Consider the following 19,860-nt stretch of genomic DNA (forward strand, 5'->3'; position numbering starts at 1 on the left):
TTTTAAATACGGGCAACAGCTGTAATGTGGAATGGCAGAGCTCCCCACAGAGGTGTGTGCAGACTCGTTTTTGGCATGCAGTGTACTGAACCACTATAGAAAAAGAACAAACTGAGCAGACTAGGAGAAAAATATGTTTGGAGAAGAGAAGGAAAGCAGGGCTTGGATAGAACACTTTTCATATATGAAATTACTGGAGGTCCTGGGTATAATGGCAACAAATGGTATATAGCTAGATAAAAAACAAAACAGCACTTGCTCCATAATGTAAATATGAATTTAATTAAATATGTATAATATTTACATAAATAATACCTATTTAATTATATTCACATTTACATTATGGAGCAAGCGGTTTTTGTTTTGTTTTTTAGATCCAGATATATACCCCCACACACACACACGGAGAGATAGAGATAGCAAATTATATACACACAGACACATACATACAGTTAGGTCCTGAAATAATTGGACACCGACACAATTTTCATAATTTTAGCACTGTACACCACCACAATGGATTTGAAATGAAACAACCAAGATGCAATAGAAGTGCAGACTTTCAGCTTTAATTCAAGGGGTTAAATAAAAATATCGTATGAAACGTTTAGGAATTGCAACCACTTTCATACACAGTCCCCTTATTTCAGGGGCTCAAATGTAATTGGACAAATTAACACAATCACAAATAAAATGTTACTTTTTAATACTTTGTTGAGAATCCTTTGCAGGCAATGACTGCTTGACGTCTGGAATGCATGGACATCACCAAACACTGGGTTTCCTCATTTGTGATGCTTTGCCAGGCCTTTACTGCAGCTGTCTTCAGTTGTTGTTTGTTCGTGGGCCTTCCTGCTTAAGTTTTGTCTTCAGCAAGTGAAATGCATGCTCGATCGGGTTGAGATCAGGTGATTGACTCGGCCATTGCAGAATATTCCACTTCTTTGCCTTAAAAAAAACTCCTGGTTTGCTTTCGCTGTATGTTTTGGGTCATTGTCCATCTGTAAAGTGAAGCGCCGTCCAATCAACTTCGCTGAATTTGGCTGAATCTGAGCAGACAATATATCCCTTTAGTCTGTGACAAGGCTACTAAAAGCTCAAAACAGAGTCACAAAAAATATAAAAAATAAAGTTGATAGTAATGTGGACAACTGAGGAAAACTATGAGGGAGAATGAAAACGTGGGTGTCAATAAGTGTTGCTTGAAGAGGTGACCAAGGACAGCATGAGGCAATATAGGAGCTCCAATGGACACCGCTACCTGGGATGCATATGAACCAGAGAAAAAAATGTAAATACCTCTGTGAATCCCTCTTGTAGCGCTCCGTTTTCAATGCCTTAGTCCAGTAAGCAGCATCGGCGTCATTCGTCTCCAATTCAGCTGCGTCTCCTCTCACAAACTCTGTGGAGCTCCCGAATGCCGGTAGTGCATGTGATCACTTCCGGTCCGTTCCGGTGCAGGCTCCCTTCTCTCCGCTGAGTCCGCGGAAGATGCAATAGCACACAGACTCACATATGGCGTACCCTCCTTCTCTCAGTGCGTCAATCCAATCAAAGAGCAATGCAGGTAGAAAAATGGATTGGCAACAGACTGCAACGTCGAAAAAGCACCCTCAGCTCACCAGATGGGAAAAATTAAAATACATTTATTGAACTACATAAAAAGGAAAAAGGACAAACAAAATACAAAAAACACACAACCTCCTACGCGTAGGAGGTTGTGTGTTTTTTGTATTTTGTTTGTCCTTTTTCATTTTTATGTAGTTCAATAAACGCATTTTAATTTTCTACATCTGGTGAGCTGAGGGTGCTTTTTGGACGTTGCAGTCTGTTGCCAATCCATTTTTCTACCAATATATTCCTTTACACCTCAGAATTCATCCAGCTGCTTCGGTCTTCTGTCACATCATCAATAAACACTGGTGACCCAGTGCCATTGTAAACCATGCATGCCCATGCCATCACACTGCCTCCACCGTGTTTTACAGATGTGTTATGCTTAGAATCATGAGCCGTTCCAAGCTTTCTCCATACTTTTTTTCTTCCCATCATTCTGGTACAGGTTGATCTTAGTTTCATCTGTCCAAAGAATGCTGTTCCAGAACTGGGCTGGCTTTTTTGGATATATTGTTTGGCAAAGTCTAATCTGGCTTTTCTATTCTTGAGGCTTATGAATGGTTTGCACCTTGTGGTGAACCCTCTGTATTTTCTCTCATGAAGTCTTCTCTTTATGGTAGACTTGGATAATGATATGCCTACGTCCTGGAGAGTGTTCATCACTTGGCTGGATGTTGTGAAGGGGTTTTTCTTTACCGTGGAAAGAATCCTATGATCATCCACCACTGTTGTCTTCCGTGGACGTCCAGGCCTTTTTGTGTTGCAGAGCTCACCAGTGCGTTCTTTTTTTCTCAGAATGTACCAAGCTGTTGATTTGGCCACTCCTAATGTTCCTGCTATCTCTCTGATGGATTTTTTTATTTTATTTTTGCAGCATATGTGAATGCCACAACTGGAATCAACTCCAGACCTTTTACCTGCTTAATGGATGATGAAATAACGAAGGAATAGCTCACACCTGTCCATGAAACAGCTTTTGAGTCAATTGTCCAATTACTTTTCGTCCCTTGAAAAAGAGGGAGCTACATATTAAAGAGATGTAATTCCTTAACTCTTCCTCCAATTTGGATGTGAATACCCTCAAATTAAAGCAGATAGACTGCACTTTAAGCCAATATACATTATTTAACTTTAAGTTTAATTTATTTTGGTACACAGCCAAAATAACAAAACTTGTATCAGTGTCCAATTATTTCCGGACTTAACTGTACATACACACACATATATAATCGAGAGCGCCAGAGCGTGCGAGAGCGACAGAGCGAGAGAGAGAAAGCGAGCGAGACAGCGAGCGAAATAGATGTAACTGGAGTCCTTTGTGCAAAAATATATAAAATCGCCAACATTTTTGGCGTTCCTCACTGGCTGTCAGATGAACAAGTTTGGTTTGTGACAGCTAGTGAGGAACACCATAAGATGATGGTGGCGATTATATATATTTATGGTGAGAAAAAGTATGTGTACCGCAATGATTCTTATGAAAATTGCATAGTTTTTACATAATAACCTTCTTAAATATCGTATAGGCTTTATATTAACCAGTTCTTTGTCTTTTGAAAGAAAATGATGGATGAATTAGACAAAACAATGAGTAACTAAGAGTCAGGTTATGTGAAAAAGTAAGTGAAACCCTTGTTTTTTCAACTAAATTAAAGGAAATAATCAGGTGTTTAAATAATTAGGTAGATCTTCAGGTGTGAGTCTGAGAGGCCCCACCTTATATAAAGATTTGAAAATTTGTTAGTTTGGTTTTCACCATAAAAGTGTGTGGAGACCCGTCATGCCAAGATCAAAAGAAAAATCGGAGGACCTCAGAAAAGCAGTTATTGATGCTCAGTCTAGAAAGAATTTCTAGGGAATTTGTGGGAATTGTAGGATTTGAGGCTCCGCCAATCCACTGTAAGACAAATGGAGAAAGTTGAAGACCACAGTCACTACCTATGAGAGGTTGTCCTACCAAAATCTCTCTAAGAATAAAACGGGCCAATCATCCAGGAAGTCACAAGGAACCCCAAAGTAACATCCATGGATCTGCAGGCCACTCTCGCCTTGGCTAATGTGAGTAATCATGACTCAACTATCCGAAAAAAACTTAGCAAGAATGGTGTTCATGGATGGATAGCCAGGAGGAAACCACTGCTCTCTAAAAACAACAACACAATGATCCTAAACATACAAGCAGATCTACAAAAGAATGTCTACTGAAGAAGAAATTCTGTGTTTTAGAATGGCCTAGTCAAATTCCGGACCTAAACAACACAGAAATGTTGTGGCAGGACCTGAATTGAGCTGTCCATGCAAGGAGGCCTTCAAGTTGAAGCAGCACTCCAAGGAGGAATGGGCCAAAAATCCTCAATACTGATGTGAGAAACCGGCCAGCAGTTACAGGAAAAACTTAGTTGAAGTTATTGCTGCTCACGGGAGTACCACCAGGTACTGAATCTCAAGGTTCACATACTTCTTCACACATGAAAACGGAATATTGAATCATTTGTGGATAAATAATTGTTGAAAGGGTATGTTTTTGTCATTTGTTTGATCAGGTTATCTTTAATTATTCATAGGATTTAGAGTAAGATCTAATAACCTTTTACGGTTGAAATATGTGAGAATCCGAAGTGGTTCACAAACTCTCGCCACTGTAGATTCATTCAAATTGTTTATTGTCATTGATATTTTGTACTTTATCCTTGTGTGTTATTCTTTAAGATTCAAACATATATTATGTCTACATACTTACATTATGGAACAAGCACTTTTTTGTTTTATTTTGTAGGTTTTTATTTTACTTGAACTGCTACAGCACGTCTCAAAGATAACCCATGATTTTGAAGAATCAATAAATGCAATGAACTTTTGATTTATGTTTTCACAATACAATTTTCAGGTTTATTCACACAATTGTTCCCCCTTTTTAAATCAGAAATATAGTTTTTGTTTATTTTTAGCATCAATTTAAAGTCCATTATTGCGATTTTTTTGGCACATTAAATATACTACAATCTTATTACTGCACAGGAGTATATTTTTGTGGCTTTCTTTCACACAGTTGCACTATTTATCACGGAATTGTTTTCCATATTGATTTTATAGTGTCTTGGTACATTCCAACACAAAAAAAAAATATTTTTATTGTGTAAGTTTTGTTTTCATTATTATATTTGCATGTTGTCTTTATTTTGATATTACATTCCACTGAAAATATTAATACTTGTATGGCTCATCAGTTCAGCTGTTCAATTATATTCAATATTGCTTGGTGAACATCCTGGCGCCTGTGTGTATGCGTAGTAGAGAATGCATTTACAAACCTCATTTGGATGGGAGTTAAAATAGAATATATGAGAGTTTGGTGGCTCTTACACTTTTGGCTTGTATAAATGCCAGCCACACGTCCCAAACCAGAACTTCTCTAGGTTCTTATACAAGGAAAGTTGTTGATTCAACATAAGCAAAGCATGAAATAATTACGCATCACTCAACACATCAAGAAATACAAAATTATAGGCCAAAATCAATATGATAATTAAAGCAGCAAATCAGTAATACTGTTTTTCTTAACGATAAATCAAAGGAAATGTAAGATTTCCCTGCAATTAGGATGCAGCTCATATACCCGAAGTGTTTATTTTGCCAGGTCTAACCAATAAATTTGGAGTATAAATTCTGTGCCATGAAACTTTCTGTTGTCACTTAGAATGAAAAAACGTTCAGAAGTAACCTACAGATTTTTGCAAACCCGGCTTATTTTGTTGCTACGTTTCAAGACAGGTCTTCAAAACGAAATAACAAGGTTTAAAATACTTTATGTAATAAAGCTCAGTGGTTTCCCTGACAATGAGAACATTTTACAGCATATTAAAATGGTGCATAAACAATTTAGGGCCTTATTCTATATTGTCCGAATTGCCAGTCCCAACCGAAAATCTTCATTGAAGTCAATGGGGATTTTCAGCCGAAAACTGCCCAGCCATTTCGGACAATATAGCATGATCCCCTTAATCTACTTGATAAATTGCCACTGCCGTACATGCCTATAATGACGGACCCTCAACAGCAATTTCTTTACATCGCTGGACTAAAGAAGGTTCCTTAGACTTGCACACAATATTAATGCAGGGGAGCTTGAACATTTCTACTAACTACTTTAATAAGCACTCAATTATAAAATCTATTCTGGGCGTAGATCAGGAGAAAGGAGGTCGTCATTTCATGGTTGATCGCAGAAGTATACCATACCTTTCTCATCATGTAGAACTATACCAGCAGCTACGGCTCCATCCAATGTGCTTGTGGATTCAATTAGCTAGAGGGAAAAAAAGTGCAGATAACACAGATTATATGCTTTTCAGCAAAATACATCTACATCTCATTTGTAAATACAGCACTTAAGACTTTGTATAGTACACATCCAGAAACAAAAAGCATGCACAAACATTTACTGTTTTTATTATTCTTGTCCAGAAACAAATATTAGTTCAACAACCACTACTTTATTAAGCCACGTTAACCACTGCATCAGGCATTTTATTTTGTATAAATACTGATGCAATATATGGCTTTGGAATCTTAGAAAATACTACAAGGTGGCCACTGTTTTATATTCTTATAGGTGTTGGACTCTGGTAAAAGAAAAAAAAATCATAACCCAGATTCAAACCCCAAAATATGACCCTGTTATGCAAGAAATGCCCTTATAGGAGAGTAGCATGTATTGTAGCAATATATCTTTTGAACCTCTGTCATTGAAGGAGACAAAATGACGTAAAAACACATTGGATGGTTTGGCAAGTATGATGAGCCAGCAAACAGCTAGAAAGAGAGAAACTTTGCAACCAACTTCACAAAGCACTAACCTATTTTCATATACTAAGAATGTATGTTCGTATACGCGGTTATATAAACGCAGGAGAAATATATACAACTAATATCTGTTTTTAGGCAGCTACTTAACCAGCACAAATTAATGGAGTACCATTAGCTCACCACTTGATACAAGCATGGTGCTGGGTGTTATTGAGAAGTGGAAAGGGTCCAAGAACCAGGTCAGGTGGTCAGGTCATTTTTTTTTTAGCGGTGAAAGGATTTGGAAATCTCATCGTCTCTTCCCGTTGTATCACTACACTATCCATGTAATGGAATTAAGAATATTCTATACATATATCAAACAAAAAAATGCTTCAAAAGTTGGTTTCATGTATATGAGCTACTATATCTCTGGTATGTCTCCACATCTCATTTTAACTGAACCATGATAGTTGAAGCTACAGAGTACAGCACCCAAAGTGTTCTTTATGTATTGATAGAGGATCCCGTACAGATTATCAATGTTAGCCACACACATCTCTGTTCCTTTACCAGGTTGAAGGGGTCAAGCCTCAGAATACAAATACATCATTCAGTAAAGAGAATTTCTAAGAATCATTAATTGCACTCTACAGCAATGCATACCAGTTAATCAGATCACTTAGTTTGTCAATATGCAGTTTTGAAATCTACTATAGGAGCACATAATGCATTACACCATATAAATGAAAAAAGCAATTATTGCTTATTACAAGAGCTAATGAAGTAAAAAGTTACTGTTCTCTACAGTACTTAAAGGAGCAGTTTGACCTGCGCATACCATACCCCTTCTTTTTTTTAACAGATCGGAAGCATGGGGGGGTCTCAGAATTGTGTTAGTTGCAGTTCCGGGGATCCCCTATACAGTAGCATCTTGGCCCCAAGGTGAAACAAAATGGGGTTTAAATCTCCTGCTTTATGCAAGCCAATAGGAAGCTGCAATGTCATCCGTCTGAGCTTTCTATTAGTCTGCGTGACGTGAGGGACTTCAATACAAGGAAGAAAGCAGCAGCTCTCTTTCTAGTAAGTATCCCGGGGACCCTGTGCTGAAATCAACAGGGTCCTGCCACGGGGACCGTATGTGTGTATATAATAAATAAAATAAAAAAAAGGAGGGGTGCCAAGGGCAACTGCCCCTTTTAACGTTTCGCTGCTAACCCCCTAACAGAGCAGAAGCTCTCATAGTATATCAGCAGAGGTGAGTGTTTGTCATTACTTGTAATAGTTCATCATCAGTTCTTTGAGGGAAGATTTCCTTCAGTTTTTGGAGTTTCTCATCTACGGTGTCATCCTTCTCTTTAGACGCAGGGTTGGCGGCAGACGGTTTCACACTAGGATGCTCATCCTCAGAGTCGGAGACAAAGTCTGAAGTCCCATTTCTAAAAGAGAAGCAACCACACATTAATATGGATGTACATCTTTGGACGCATGGCGAAGAAAAGCAGCTGGGGAAGTGGTTTTTTTATTTACCACAAAATACTATAACCATAATTCCTATCATACACCATCACTGCAGGTTAAATTTGCGACTTCCAAGTACATGAGCAATGTACTATTGATCTTTCAAGTAGAGGTCCCTTAACCCAATAATGACTCAGTTTCTCAAAATTACAAATGAAAATAAAAGCCAAGTAAAGGCATTTAGAGAACCAATAAAACATTTTAAGCACTATGGTCCCATATTTGAAAATGCTGTGAATTTGTCTTCATTATGCGGAGCAAATCGTAAATTCCATTCATTTGAACAGAGTTTTAATCTCCCCAAGAGTGATGATAGCCTCACAACATATTATTATTATATTCGACTATTCACAAGCATTACATCGTACAAGGGGACCAAAACACAAAATCTAACCATTTAGGCAATTCGGGTATTTAGTACAGGATATCCACTGAAAGGTTATGTCCCTCTGTGTTTGGGGGGGCACACAATTGGATTTTCAATATTCAATGCAACAAACTAAATTACAGAATTGTATGCTTTCATTATAGGGCAACCTGAACATAGAAAGGTTAAAGTACAGTATGTATTGTTGAAAAACTGATCTGCTAAACGCTTTCACTTTAATTTTTATTGTTTTGAAACCTTTCGTAATGCGTTGCAGGACCCTCTGAAAACAAAAGTAATGTTACACTAACAGCGAAAGGGTTACAGCAGTTGTCCCCACTCAAAAGACAGAGACAGATTAGGCCAGACTTGCTGTCCCCAGCATCGCAGCCAAGAAACCAAGTTGCGTGGCACTGGGGAGGGTCTGCTGCGGGTGGGGGGGGTCTATGCTTTTGGATGAGAGTCCCGACAGCAATAATACGTCCAGGCCGCGATCAACTTTAAGGTATGTTACATCTGTACATTAAAAATCATATTTTTATGCAGCCCTTACCATGATTTTTTTTTTAAAAATATACAAGAGGCATCTTAAATATTTAGGGCTGCGTCCATGGTACCTCAGACCGCGCGGACGCTTCCGCAGGCTGAGTGAACAGACTGCCTTATGGCAGTGTTCGAGTACATGCGGCGACAGGGCGGTCACGTGAGCGGTTCACCCAATGAGGGCGAACCAGCTCCGTGACGTCACCAGGAACGCCCCCCACGGCCCAAGTACTATGGTCAGGGAAAGCACCCGCTTTCCCTCAGCCTCCGCACAGGCTGCGGCACCATGTCCGCAGCCTAAGTCAACACAGGTTCCTTCCTGCAGGACCAGAAAGACCATGGTAACTGCACAAAGTGGTCCATAAAAGTCTGAACTGCACATTTCAATGCCAGAAGGGCCTTCACTTCAACTCTGTCAGTAGTGAAGGAGTTAGTTAAACAAAACCATATTGAAATGACACAGTATTAAGGGTTTGTTAAATAGTGGCCAAGATCATTTATAACCACTAAATCGTGCAGTGTTTAAGTAAACAGTGCATGCAAGACATGAAAGCTCCTAATTCTCCCAATAATAGGAGGTACATGTGGCGCAAATGGGCTCTCAGACAATTAGTCACTTGCAAGCTGGCATAGAATTCCCATCTTCACTGTGTATTTATCCACTGCTCTCCGGAGGTGTTCATGTTTCAGCAAGCTTCTCAGCATCGCTTTTAAAATAGCATAGCAAATGGGACCATGAACCATGTTTAGACAAGTCGAACGTTTCGTTCATCTGAACAGCTTCCAAATATATAGGATGTAAATTTCCCTTTTAAAGCTCCTTTTTGCCACACCAAGAACTCATAACTTGCGCTCGCCTTTAAGTGCAATCTTTTGTTCAAAGCTAAAAGAGCCACAATACATCTAAATGCGCTAGATCCCCGTGAGCAATGAACCCTCTTGTCAGCTTGAATACATGACGGAATGGTGTCATCAACACAAATGTCTTCTCAATTGTAACACACATTTGTCAGAGAAATCCCACTTAATGGCAATATGCCTAGAGGATGCCCCATATGAAAGGACTATGAGCACATTTCTTGTTTTTGAAGATTTACCTTCAAGACATTTTTAAACATTTTTTTTTTTTTTTTACATTTTCCAAGTCACACGTTTTGTTTTGTCTCGTACGGAAAAAAGATTATAAACAAAATGCTTATAAATACAAAAGTCTCATCTCCGTAGTTATAACACTCTACAATAACTATTTCAAGCCATGTCATGCAGAGCTTTAATAGCCATATTGCTCCTGAAGTGTATATTTGTTTTAAGTTCTGAAACATCAATAGATGCTGAGAACTCTTCCTAGAAACAGTTGTACACAACTTTACAAGACCTCATAAGCCTCTTTATATATTCAATACAGTACATCTGAAGAAAGGAAGTGTGGGGTCTTGAAGGACTGTGTGCAACTATATTTATTGATCGTTTGATCCACATAAGAGAATTACAATCTGCAACAAAACCACATGAATGTCTGTTAGGTGATCAGAATTACATACAGCGAGGAAAATGAAGCACACTAGTAAAGTGAATCTGAGAAGTGTTACTTAATACAGTGATAAATTAAGTGTGTAGCTCAGTGGTTTTCAACCTTTTTTTGGTTAAGGAACACTATACTGTAATTATATTGTGAAATTTAGCAAAACCCCAGCCCTCTCGAATAGCGTGTCCGAGATCAGATGCATTGTAAATTCTTCTGTATTTGGTACAATTTTCAAATGATCTGAAATTTGCAGGGAACCCTTTAGAGATGCCCAGGGAACAAAAAGGTCCTGCATGTCCCGATATGTGTGACTGGAGTGCTGGTTGATTCCAAGTGCTGGTTCTATTAAGTGTGGAGCTAGAACCAGAAGGAATTGAAACAAGGAAGGGGTTAAACAAGATATAGTATAGTGAAGTAGAGTTCATTGTTAGTACTTATAACTCCATAGTTGCTATAATGAGCAGGATTTAGAATGCCACACAATGCACATATTGCCTCATGTATGTGCAATTGGAGCAGCTGTTCCAGGGAGCATACCGCTGTGAGAAGTGTGAGCAGGTGACCTCTTTAGTCAGAGATTGCTGATCTGAAGAGAAAACTTGCAACATTTAGGTACATTGACAATCTTATAAGGAGTTTAGTGCTCACTGAGCAGGCCCTGTCTGGGACTAGTCGTGCAGATGGTGGCACTGAGTGAGGAGTAGGTAGGTAGCTGGGTAACAGTTAGATGGGGAAGTAGTGGGAAGAGGCAGGCCAGTTCTGAGCTGACCCATCCCAATAGATTTGCCATATTGAGTGAAGATATTGGGAGTGTCAGGGCAGGAGTGGCAAGGCTGGGGGATACTGATTCATCAAGCAGCCAGGGGAAAAGTTCCTCCTGCACAAAGGGGACTCAGGATACACAGAAACCAAGAAAGATTGTGGTGGTAGGGGACTTCATTATTAGGAAGGCAGATAGGGCTATCTGTTGCCATGACCGCATGAGCCGAACAGTTTGCTGTCTCCCGGGGGCTCGAGTTCAGCACATTGCGAATTGGGAAGACAGGTTGTTGGGAGGGGAAAAAATGCTGTAATGGCGGTTCACAGCCGTCCGTAGGGGTATGACAAAAGTCAAACGCAATCAATAAAAAAGGTTGATTTTAATGTGCACTAGACAAGTACAGATTTGCCACAAAGTAACTCTGACACGTTTCGTCCTGCGACTAAGGCTGAGTCCATGGTGACTCAGCCCGTGCTGAGGCACGCTGAGGCTGAGGGAAAGCGGGTGCTTTCTCTGGCCTTGATTAGCGCGCCGTCCGGGGGGCCAGTGACGTCACGGAGTTGGTTCGCCCTCATTGGGCGAACCACTCATGTGACCAGCCCTGCGCTCTCAAGAGCACAAAAATGTAAAATTTTCATAAGACACACGCTTCCGCACGCTTGCGCGAGCCCCTGCTAAAGCCGCTCTCATTGCGGCTGCAGGGGCTCACTACTGAGCAGCAGCGCGCCTCAGCGCTGACCATGCCCGAGGCCTAAGACTTTGTCAAAGAGTAACTGGTGTAGCCGAAAGTGACTCCTATATGGTAGTGTTCAATGCCTGATTGGTTGACCATGATTAGTGTGTCACAACGGACACACCAGATGTATAAGGCCTGGGACATAATGAATTAATCAATGCGGAGGCGCGCTGAGGCTCAGGGAAAGCGGTGCTTTCCCTGGCTTTACACAGTCTGTGGGCGTGTCGGGGGCGGGCCAGTGACGTCATGGAGCTGGTTCGCCCTCATTGGGCAAACCGCTCACGTAACCGGCCCTGAGCTCCAGCGAGCGCCAAATTTGAAATCTTCCTGAGACACACGCTTCCCCAAGCGTGCGGACGCGTGCGCGGGCGTGGGCCCCTGCTAAAGCCGCTCTCATTGCGGCTGCAGGGGATCAGTGCCGAGTGTGAGCGCGGCTCAGCGCGGCTCAGCCTTGCTCACACTACTATGTCCCAGGCCTAATGTAACTATTAAGCTCAAATAGGGAATGTAACCAATGCCTCTCACATAAATAGCCTAGCCACCACCTAACAGAAGTCACTGATGGCTACAAAAAGAAACACAAAACATTCAATGTGAAAACATCAAAACAATACAATGAAAAGTTAAAAACGTCACTAAAAATACTGGAGATGGGTTATTAAATAAAAGGAGGACTAATCTACAAGGAATAAATTGTGATGATGTTTTTGCAGGGAAAAATATGGACAATAGATGGGCAGTTTTAAAACCATTGTTAGAAAAGTACACTTATCAGTGTATACCCTTGGGTAATAAATATAAAATAAATTAGTCTAAACCAATGTGGCTAAATAAACAGGTAGGGAAGGAAATGGAAAAGAAGAGGCAGGTGTTTAGATTCTTGAAATCAGAAGGGACGGTAGCACCGTATTAGAATTATAATTAGAATTATAAGGAATGTAACAAGTTGTAAAAGGGCAATCAAATTAGCAAAAATGGACAAAGTGCACCTCCATAAAACGGCCGTCAGGACGCACGCCTTCTCATACAGGCGTACATTGCTGCCACAGTATCTGGGGTACATAGACTGACCCGATCAACTCACTATTGCGGTTACGGTATCTATGCTGAGGGTATTCTATCTAGGAGCTACTCAATGAATTTTGGTTCACCTAACTATCTTATACTTTGATATATGGCATCTTCACTAGCCCATATAGATGCATAATATCAGCGAGAATAACCACTGCATGTCCTGAATCCTTACACAGGCAGCACTTATTGGCTTACTGTTCTGAGCACGGTATTTATACCAGGAAAACATTTTATCTGCTGTTTATCTTCTCTTTACAGACGGTGCTCTACAAGCTGTGACCCACTGAACTGTCTTTACCATGTTATGGACACCGAGGAGAATATTTATCATCTGTGCCTGCTCCTAAAAACATGTTGCTGGGTTGTGCTACGCCCTCTTGAAACTGTTCCTACCACAGTTCATTCGTTCCTGTCTGTTGTAACCGTTCCTACCACAGTATAGTACAGTCTGTAAAAATATTATGCAATTATAGCATGGTCGTGGAAGGAGGTTTTTAGCTAGAAATTTCCTTCCTTTTAGTAGGCTCAAATTGGTCGGCTCCCGTTCTCATAACTTCCGCCCCATTGTCTGAGGATTAACATCACTATTACGATAGCCAGTACTGTCTTAGGCCCGGGCCATAGAGGGGTGGGGAGAGCGGAGGCGCGCTAACGCTGAGGCACGCATGCTTCAGTCAGCGCGATTGCACGGACTTGCAGGCGAGCCAGCGTGCGCGAAGGGAGCCGGGGGGAGGTGGTTGGAGGCGGGGCAGTGACATCGCTGGGCCAATCGCCCGCGACGCACTGACGTCAATGTCACAGCGCCGACGTCACGGCGCCGTGACGTTGACGCTGCTTAAGGCTGATTGGATATTTTCAGCCGACAGCGCGCTGAAAAACAGCTTGGCGCTCGGCTGAAAACTCCAAAGCCTGAGCACGCCTGCGGACGCTCGCGTGAGCCCCCTCTCAAGGCATCCTCATTGAGGATGCAGTGGCTCAGCGCGGAGCGTCCGCACGCCTCAGCGCTGCTTGTCCTTCTATGGACGCAGCCTTATACTACTGTATATACTTACCTTGAGACATTGGCTCCCTTATACCGCCAAATTCCCCACTTGTGTTCAGCCTCCAGCTTGATTATTGGAAGCCACGAACCTACACTGTGCCGTTGAATCTTGCCTCTGGCACATGTTATAGTCGTTTCATATTTTGCACTGCCTGTGCAGATCCACCGGGGGCGTGAGCAAAGCAGTGACACAGTCAATTACACATTATCCTCAGTGAGCGGGGGACCGCAAATGTAATATTAACTCCCATCACATCGTTTTCTCACGACTATCAGCTACTGTTGGTCAGAAACTGTCGCCGCTCATGGGACATTGTATAACCCTTGTATTTTAACCAATATATACTATTAAAATATTCTTTTAAACGTGACACACTTTTTGTATGGGGTTCTTTTGTTCTAGCATTTAAGATTTCATTGTTCCAAGTATCTATTCCTATCTTTTACCATTTAAATTACACTTATGGTTTTGAGTGCACACAACCTGGGGACCTACTGATCCACCATTTCCATCTGGATTTAGTGTTTTTCAGTTATTCTATTTTGTATTGGTCTATTTCCCCTAGTGCACCATCCATACTTCAATTCCATCAGGAGTGCAGGTATCCATCTCTCTTTGTATCTACCTAATGGGAAAAAAAGGATTGCAATAGAAAGTAAGATCGACCCTAAAAAGTTCTTTAAGTACCTTAATAAAAAAATTGGAAAAGAAAATATAGGACCCTTTCAGTGTCAGATGGACAGGCAGATTATTTGAGATAAAGAAAAAGCAGAGGTATAAAACAAGTTATTTCCCTCTGTATTTATCAGGGAAGAATCAATTGCAACAATAGTGCCACAGGAGGAAGCCACAACCTCTATATTAATGAACAATTGGATAACTGAGGAAGAAGTTCATAGGCAACTTCATAAAATGAAAGTAAATAAAATAGAGAAGGGTTTAGGAGTGTTTGTAGACAACAGGCATAGCAATATTGCCCAAAGTCACGCAGAAGCTGCAAAGGCAAACAAGATCTTATCTTGCTGCAGCACACTTTCCCCCATCCCCCTGGGAGATGTGTGGCTATGGTGTGTGGATGTGGTGCAATACCTGATGGTGCCCAGGAGATCTGAGCCTCCGCTGCTGGGAACCTGGGGTGCACCTGACTGATGCTCGGTAGCGCCTCCACCTGTACGTGATTCTGTAGTGTAGAATGACCCAGTTACAGGGCACATATAATCAATGCACAATAGTATAGTTAGTTTACTATAGACAGAAGAATGATTGTACACCACATACAATAGTGCCACAACTATAACACTGGCCTCGCAGGGCCGAAACCCCTCACCGTGCCTCCCCGACACCATCTTCACACCCCGTGGGGTTTACCCCAATATACTAAGTCCCCCAAAGATCCAACCCACCCAAATGTGTGAGACAGCGCTGCCCCACTAAAGTGTTGAGTTGGTGCACTGGTGAGTTGGGTACCTGTCGGGTGCTCCCACAACCGGTTGCGCCGATAATACAGATGGAATCCACGGATCCGATGATGAACCACGACACCTCCGTTCGCGCCCCTCTGATCGCAGTCCCTAAGGCTGCTTGGGGTTGTAGTCCCTTGGGGAGCCTATTCTGTCCAATGGCCACTTTGTGCGCCTATACTGAGCATGTGCGGCATCTTGCGCATGCGCGATCGCAACTAAGATGGCGGTGGAGCACCCGGTGATCCTTTTCGCTGCTCCACACCCCCCACAGTGCCGCCCGCAACTTGCCTGGGTGCGTGCACTCAACCGGAGGTAAGATGGCCCAGGGCGAACCTAGCTACATTGCCTTTTAATGCAATAGATGGAAGGGAAGTAAACATAATTATGCCCCTTTATAAAGCATTAATAAGACCAAACCTTGAATATGGAGTACAATTTGGCGCACCAGTTCTTAGAAAAAAATGATATTATGGAACTAGAGAAAGTGCAGAGAAGATCCCCCAAATTAATAAAGGGGATGGATACTCTGATTTATGAGGAGAGGCTGGCTAAATTAGATTTGTTTACATTGTAAGAGCGGCATATAAAACTATAAACTATATAACTATAAACAAATTTAACATCCGTTTGTAAAGAACCCTTTCATTTGTTGCTGGTGAAATCTCCTTTCCTCCAACTTTATGGGATAACCCAGTGTCATTTGCACTGCCCTTGGGATGAACAGTTCTTTTTAAATCTCCTTGTATTGCCCCTAAATAGATTTGTATATCGTTTTAATATCCCCACTTAGATGACTCTCTTCTAATCAAAACAAATCTAAATTAGCTAGCCTCACCTTAGATCAGATTATCCATCCCCTTTATTAAATTGTTAGCTCTTCTGCACTTTTTCTAATTTCATAATGTATTTTTTTATGGAGAGGTGCCGAAAAATGTTCTCCATATTCAAGGTGTGGTCTTGCCAATGCTTTATACAGTGGCATAGTTATGCTCACTTCCCTTCAATAGCCCATTTAATGCAAGATAAGATCGTATCTGCCTTTGCAGCTACTGTCTGACAATGAGCACTATTGCAAAGTCTGCCGTCTACAAGCACTCCTAAATCCTTCTCCATCAATGATTGACCCCATTTTGCCCCATTTAAATTGTAAGTCGCCTGTTTATTGTTGTTTCCCAAACCTTACATTTATCCGTATTAAACCGCATCTGCCATTTACCTGCCCAAGTTTCCAGTCTATCCAAGTCTACATAAACTGTATTACGCTCGTCTAAATTCCTACTTAACCTCTTCAAAAAACTAATATGGTTTGTTTGGCACAACCTATCCTTCATAAATCCATGCTATTATTAATAATTTTGTTATCAATTGCGCACTCCTGAATATTATTCAGTAGTAAATCTTAAAGTAGCTGTCCCACTATTGATGTCAGACTTAGAAATCTGCAATTCCTTGTTTGTGACTTAGCTCCCTTTCTAAATATATTGTAGGTACCACGTCTGCTTTATGCCAATCTTGTGGTACTGAGCCTGTAGAAATAGAGTCCTAAAATATTATATATGATTGTTTGGCTATTACTGAATGTGACGGGAGGGGGTAATCAGACTACACAATGAAGGTTTAAGCCCATCTGGTTACCTCTGAAACCGTGGGGCCCCTGGCAGCTACCTAGCACCATAAGCCAGGGACTATACATGTGAAAAATAAAGTGACACCTGCTTTTCCTGTTTATATGTTCCCTATGCCCCAGAAATGTGAAACTTCTTGTGAGTAAGTTTTAAGTGGGATAGTTGGGTCGAAATGCTATTATTTTGTTTGCAGTAGTTCGGGGGCCAAAGTTACTGGTAGTCCCCTAATTCTCCCTGGCGTGCAGGCACCATTTTCCGGTACGCGGCCGGAATTACACCAGAGCTGCCCAGTGTGCCCCAGACTCCTGGTTTTCGAGCCCAGATATCCCAAATCCATCTCCCGCACAGATATGGGCCTCCCCAAGAGATTGTGTAATAATAAAATGTTTTATGAGTTGAGCATTTACTATAAATGTCTATTCAGCCAGCCTGGGCATATACAAAAGGTGCCGGGAAGTCTGGATAGACCTTGTAGTTCAAAGGGGAGACGGGATGTTGAGAGGTGTCGGGGTGCTAAGTGGCCGGGGCAGGGCGGAGTACCAGAGTCCGGAGAACACAGACCACTTGCAGGAGGGACCACCGGGTCTGCCAGACTCAGTGGAGGCTGCCCAGTAGGCCGGGGGGGGGGGGGGAGGGAGGGGCGAAGCAGCAGAATGTTGGCGCATTTCCCATTGGTCAATTCGAATGTCCCACCCACGGGGCATCCCGAGCCGCCTTGGAGAAGTCCCAGTCAGAGAACCAAACGATCCTGTGACTTAGGACGGTGATGCAAAGGCAGGCTTTTCAAAGTTGCTCTGTTCCGAATAGCAGAGCAACAAGCTTCATTTTTGGAGCTAAAAAAGCCTGCCTAGCTGAGGCTGTGTCAGGCGCGAGGTCCAAGTTCTCGTTTTAGAACGTAGCGGTCGCGGTCAAGGATTTTAGCCCAAAAGAGGACCAGAAAGCCCGGTTGGATATCCCGGTCAGGGTTAGCCTTCCGAATCAGGCGCTTGCACCTATTTTAGCCCAGATTTCACCCCCAGCAAGTGTGAATATTTCCTGTATCTTTGTATTTCACGGTGTGTACGCGGGTTTACCCGAATAAACCTCATTTTATTCCACTACTGTAGAGTAAAGAAGGGGGGATCCTCCGGCGCGATGTCTTACTCAGGTTTCCAGGACACATGCAATATAAACAGACAGAGGGACCACAATCAGGAAGGGTTAAAACACAATGGTATGCTGGAGATATGGTGTTAAGGAAGCACACTTACATCTCTATATCCACCTTGAGTATGGTGTGTGTTTCACAGAACAACCTCAGAGAAAGGGGAAAGACAGAAAAAACATAGTATAACACCGTTTTTATTAAACAAAATTGATTAAAAAGAGATTGCCAACTCACAAGCGACCATTAAAAAATGGCATGGAATGGTGAAGTTTTCAGTCTCTGCCTGGACTGCCTCCCAGATGGTTAGGTGTCCGCGTGGAGTCTGTCCCAGTAGATGATGAAGGCAATGCAGTGGTACGGGTGAGGATCGGGTGGTTCGTCCAGACTTGTGCAAAGCCTGGTCTTCCTCCCGGTCGTCAGACTCTCCACTGCTGCTGCTGCTTCCGTTGTCTGCCGTCCGCGCATGCGCTTCGGCGAAGATGTTTGACTAGCTGGGATTTCACTTTCTTCCTGGGTATGGTGGCTTGCGAGGACCAAAAAGCCGTCAGACGCGTTTCGCTAAAAGCTTCCTCAGTGACGTCTGACGGCTTTTTGGTCCTCGCAAGCCACCATACCCAGGAAGAAAGTGAAATCCCAGCTAGTCAAACATCTTCGCCGAAGCGCATGCGCATGCGCGGACGGCAGACAACGGAAGCAGCAGCAGCGGGGAGTTTGACGACCGGGAGGAAGACCAGGCTGTGCACAAGTCTGGACGAACCACCCGATCCTCACCCGTACCACTGCATTGCCTTCATCATCTACTGGGACAGACTCCACGCGGACACCTAACCATCTGGGAGGCAGTCCAGGCAGAGACTGAAAACTTCACCATTCCATGCCATTTTTTAATGGTCGCTTGTGAGTTGGCAATCTCTTTTTAATCAATTTTGTTTAATAAAAACGGTGTTATACTATGTTTTTTCTGTCTTTCCCCTTTCTCTGAGGTTGTTCTGTGAAACACACACCATACTCAAGGTGGATATAGAGATGTAAGTGTGCTTCCTTAACACCATATCTCCAGCATACCATTGTGTTTTAACCCTTCCTGATTGTGGTCCCTCTGTCTGTTTATATTGCATGTGTCCTGGAAACCTGAGTAAGACATCGCGCCGGAGGATCCCCCCTTCTTTACTCTTCTGTAACAATCAAGAGGTTGTTGAATCACCTCTTACAGAGACTCTGGCAGCAGGACTTTACTCCAGAAGGGACTGAACTTTGAACCCATTTTATACGGTTGGCGCAGTTATTTTATTTTCTTTATTCCACTACTGTGTTTTGCCTAATGAATGATCCCAGGTATAAAATTTGTTAAAAGTCCTGGTCTCCCGTGACACTGAACTTAGCTCCTTAAGAGGTATGGGGTGGAATGGGTGCTCCAAAGTCAGTGGAAATTCCAAAATATCTATCTTTGGCAATAAAACAGGACTGGTGGACAGAATCAATAGCGGAGTGGGTACACTAAGATGTGATATGTGAGTCACCTATTAAACACATAAGTCTCCTGAAGGGGACCCACTATTGTACCCTAAGGCACTCTAGTGACCCCTCATTGGAGACCAGACAGTGCTATTGCTGGTACTCATCTATAATAATCACAAATAAAACATATTAAACT

At 42.1% G+C, this 19,860-nt stretch overlaps 1 protein-coding gene across 3 annotated transcripts in view; it reads right to left on the minus strand.

The window, feature by feature from the left end:
- Positions 1-19,860, minus strand: part of SMARCAD1 (SNF2 related chromatin remodeling ATPase with DExD box 1) — a 113,401-nt gene that overhangs the window by 77,505 nt on the left and 16,036 nt on the right. For all 3 annotated transcript variants that reach the window (XM_075609912.1, XM_075609929.1, XM_075609921.1), the window contains exons 4-5: positions 7,679-7,841; positions 5,857-5,923 (exon numbers count right to left, since the gene is read on the minus strand). In XM_075609912.1, coding sequence (XP_075466027.1) covers positions 5,857-5,923; positions 7,679-7,841 — 230 coding nt within the window. The remainder of the gene's footprint in view (positions 1-5,856; positions 5,924-7,678; positions 7,842-19,860) is intronic.

The sequence above is a fragment of the Ascaphus truei genome, chromosome 1, assembly GCF_040206685.1.
Source record: "Ascaphus truei isolate aAscTru1 chromosome 1, aAscTru1.hap1, whole genome shotgun sequence".
Lineage (NCBI taxonomy): Eukaryota > Metazoa > Chordata > Amphibia > Anura > Ascaphidae > Ascaphus > Ascaphus truei.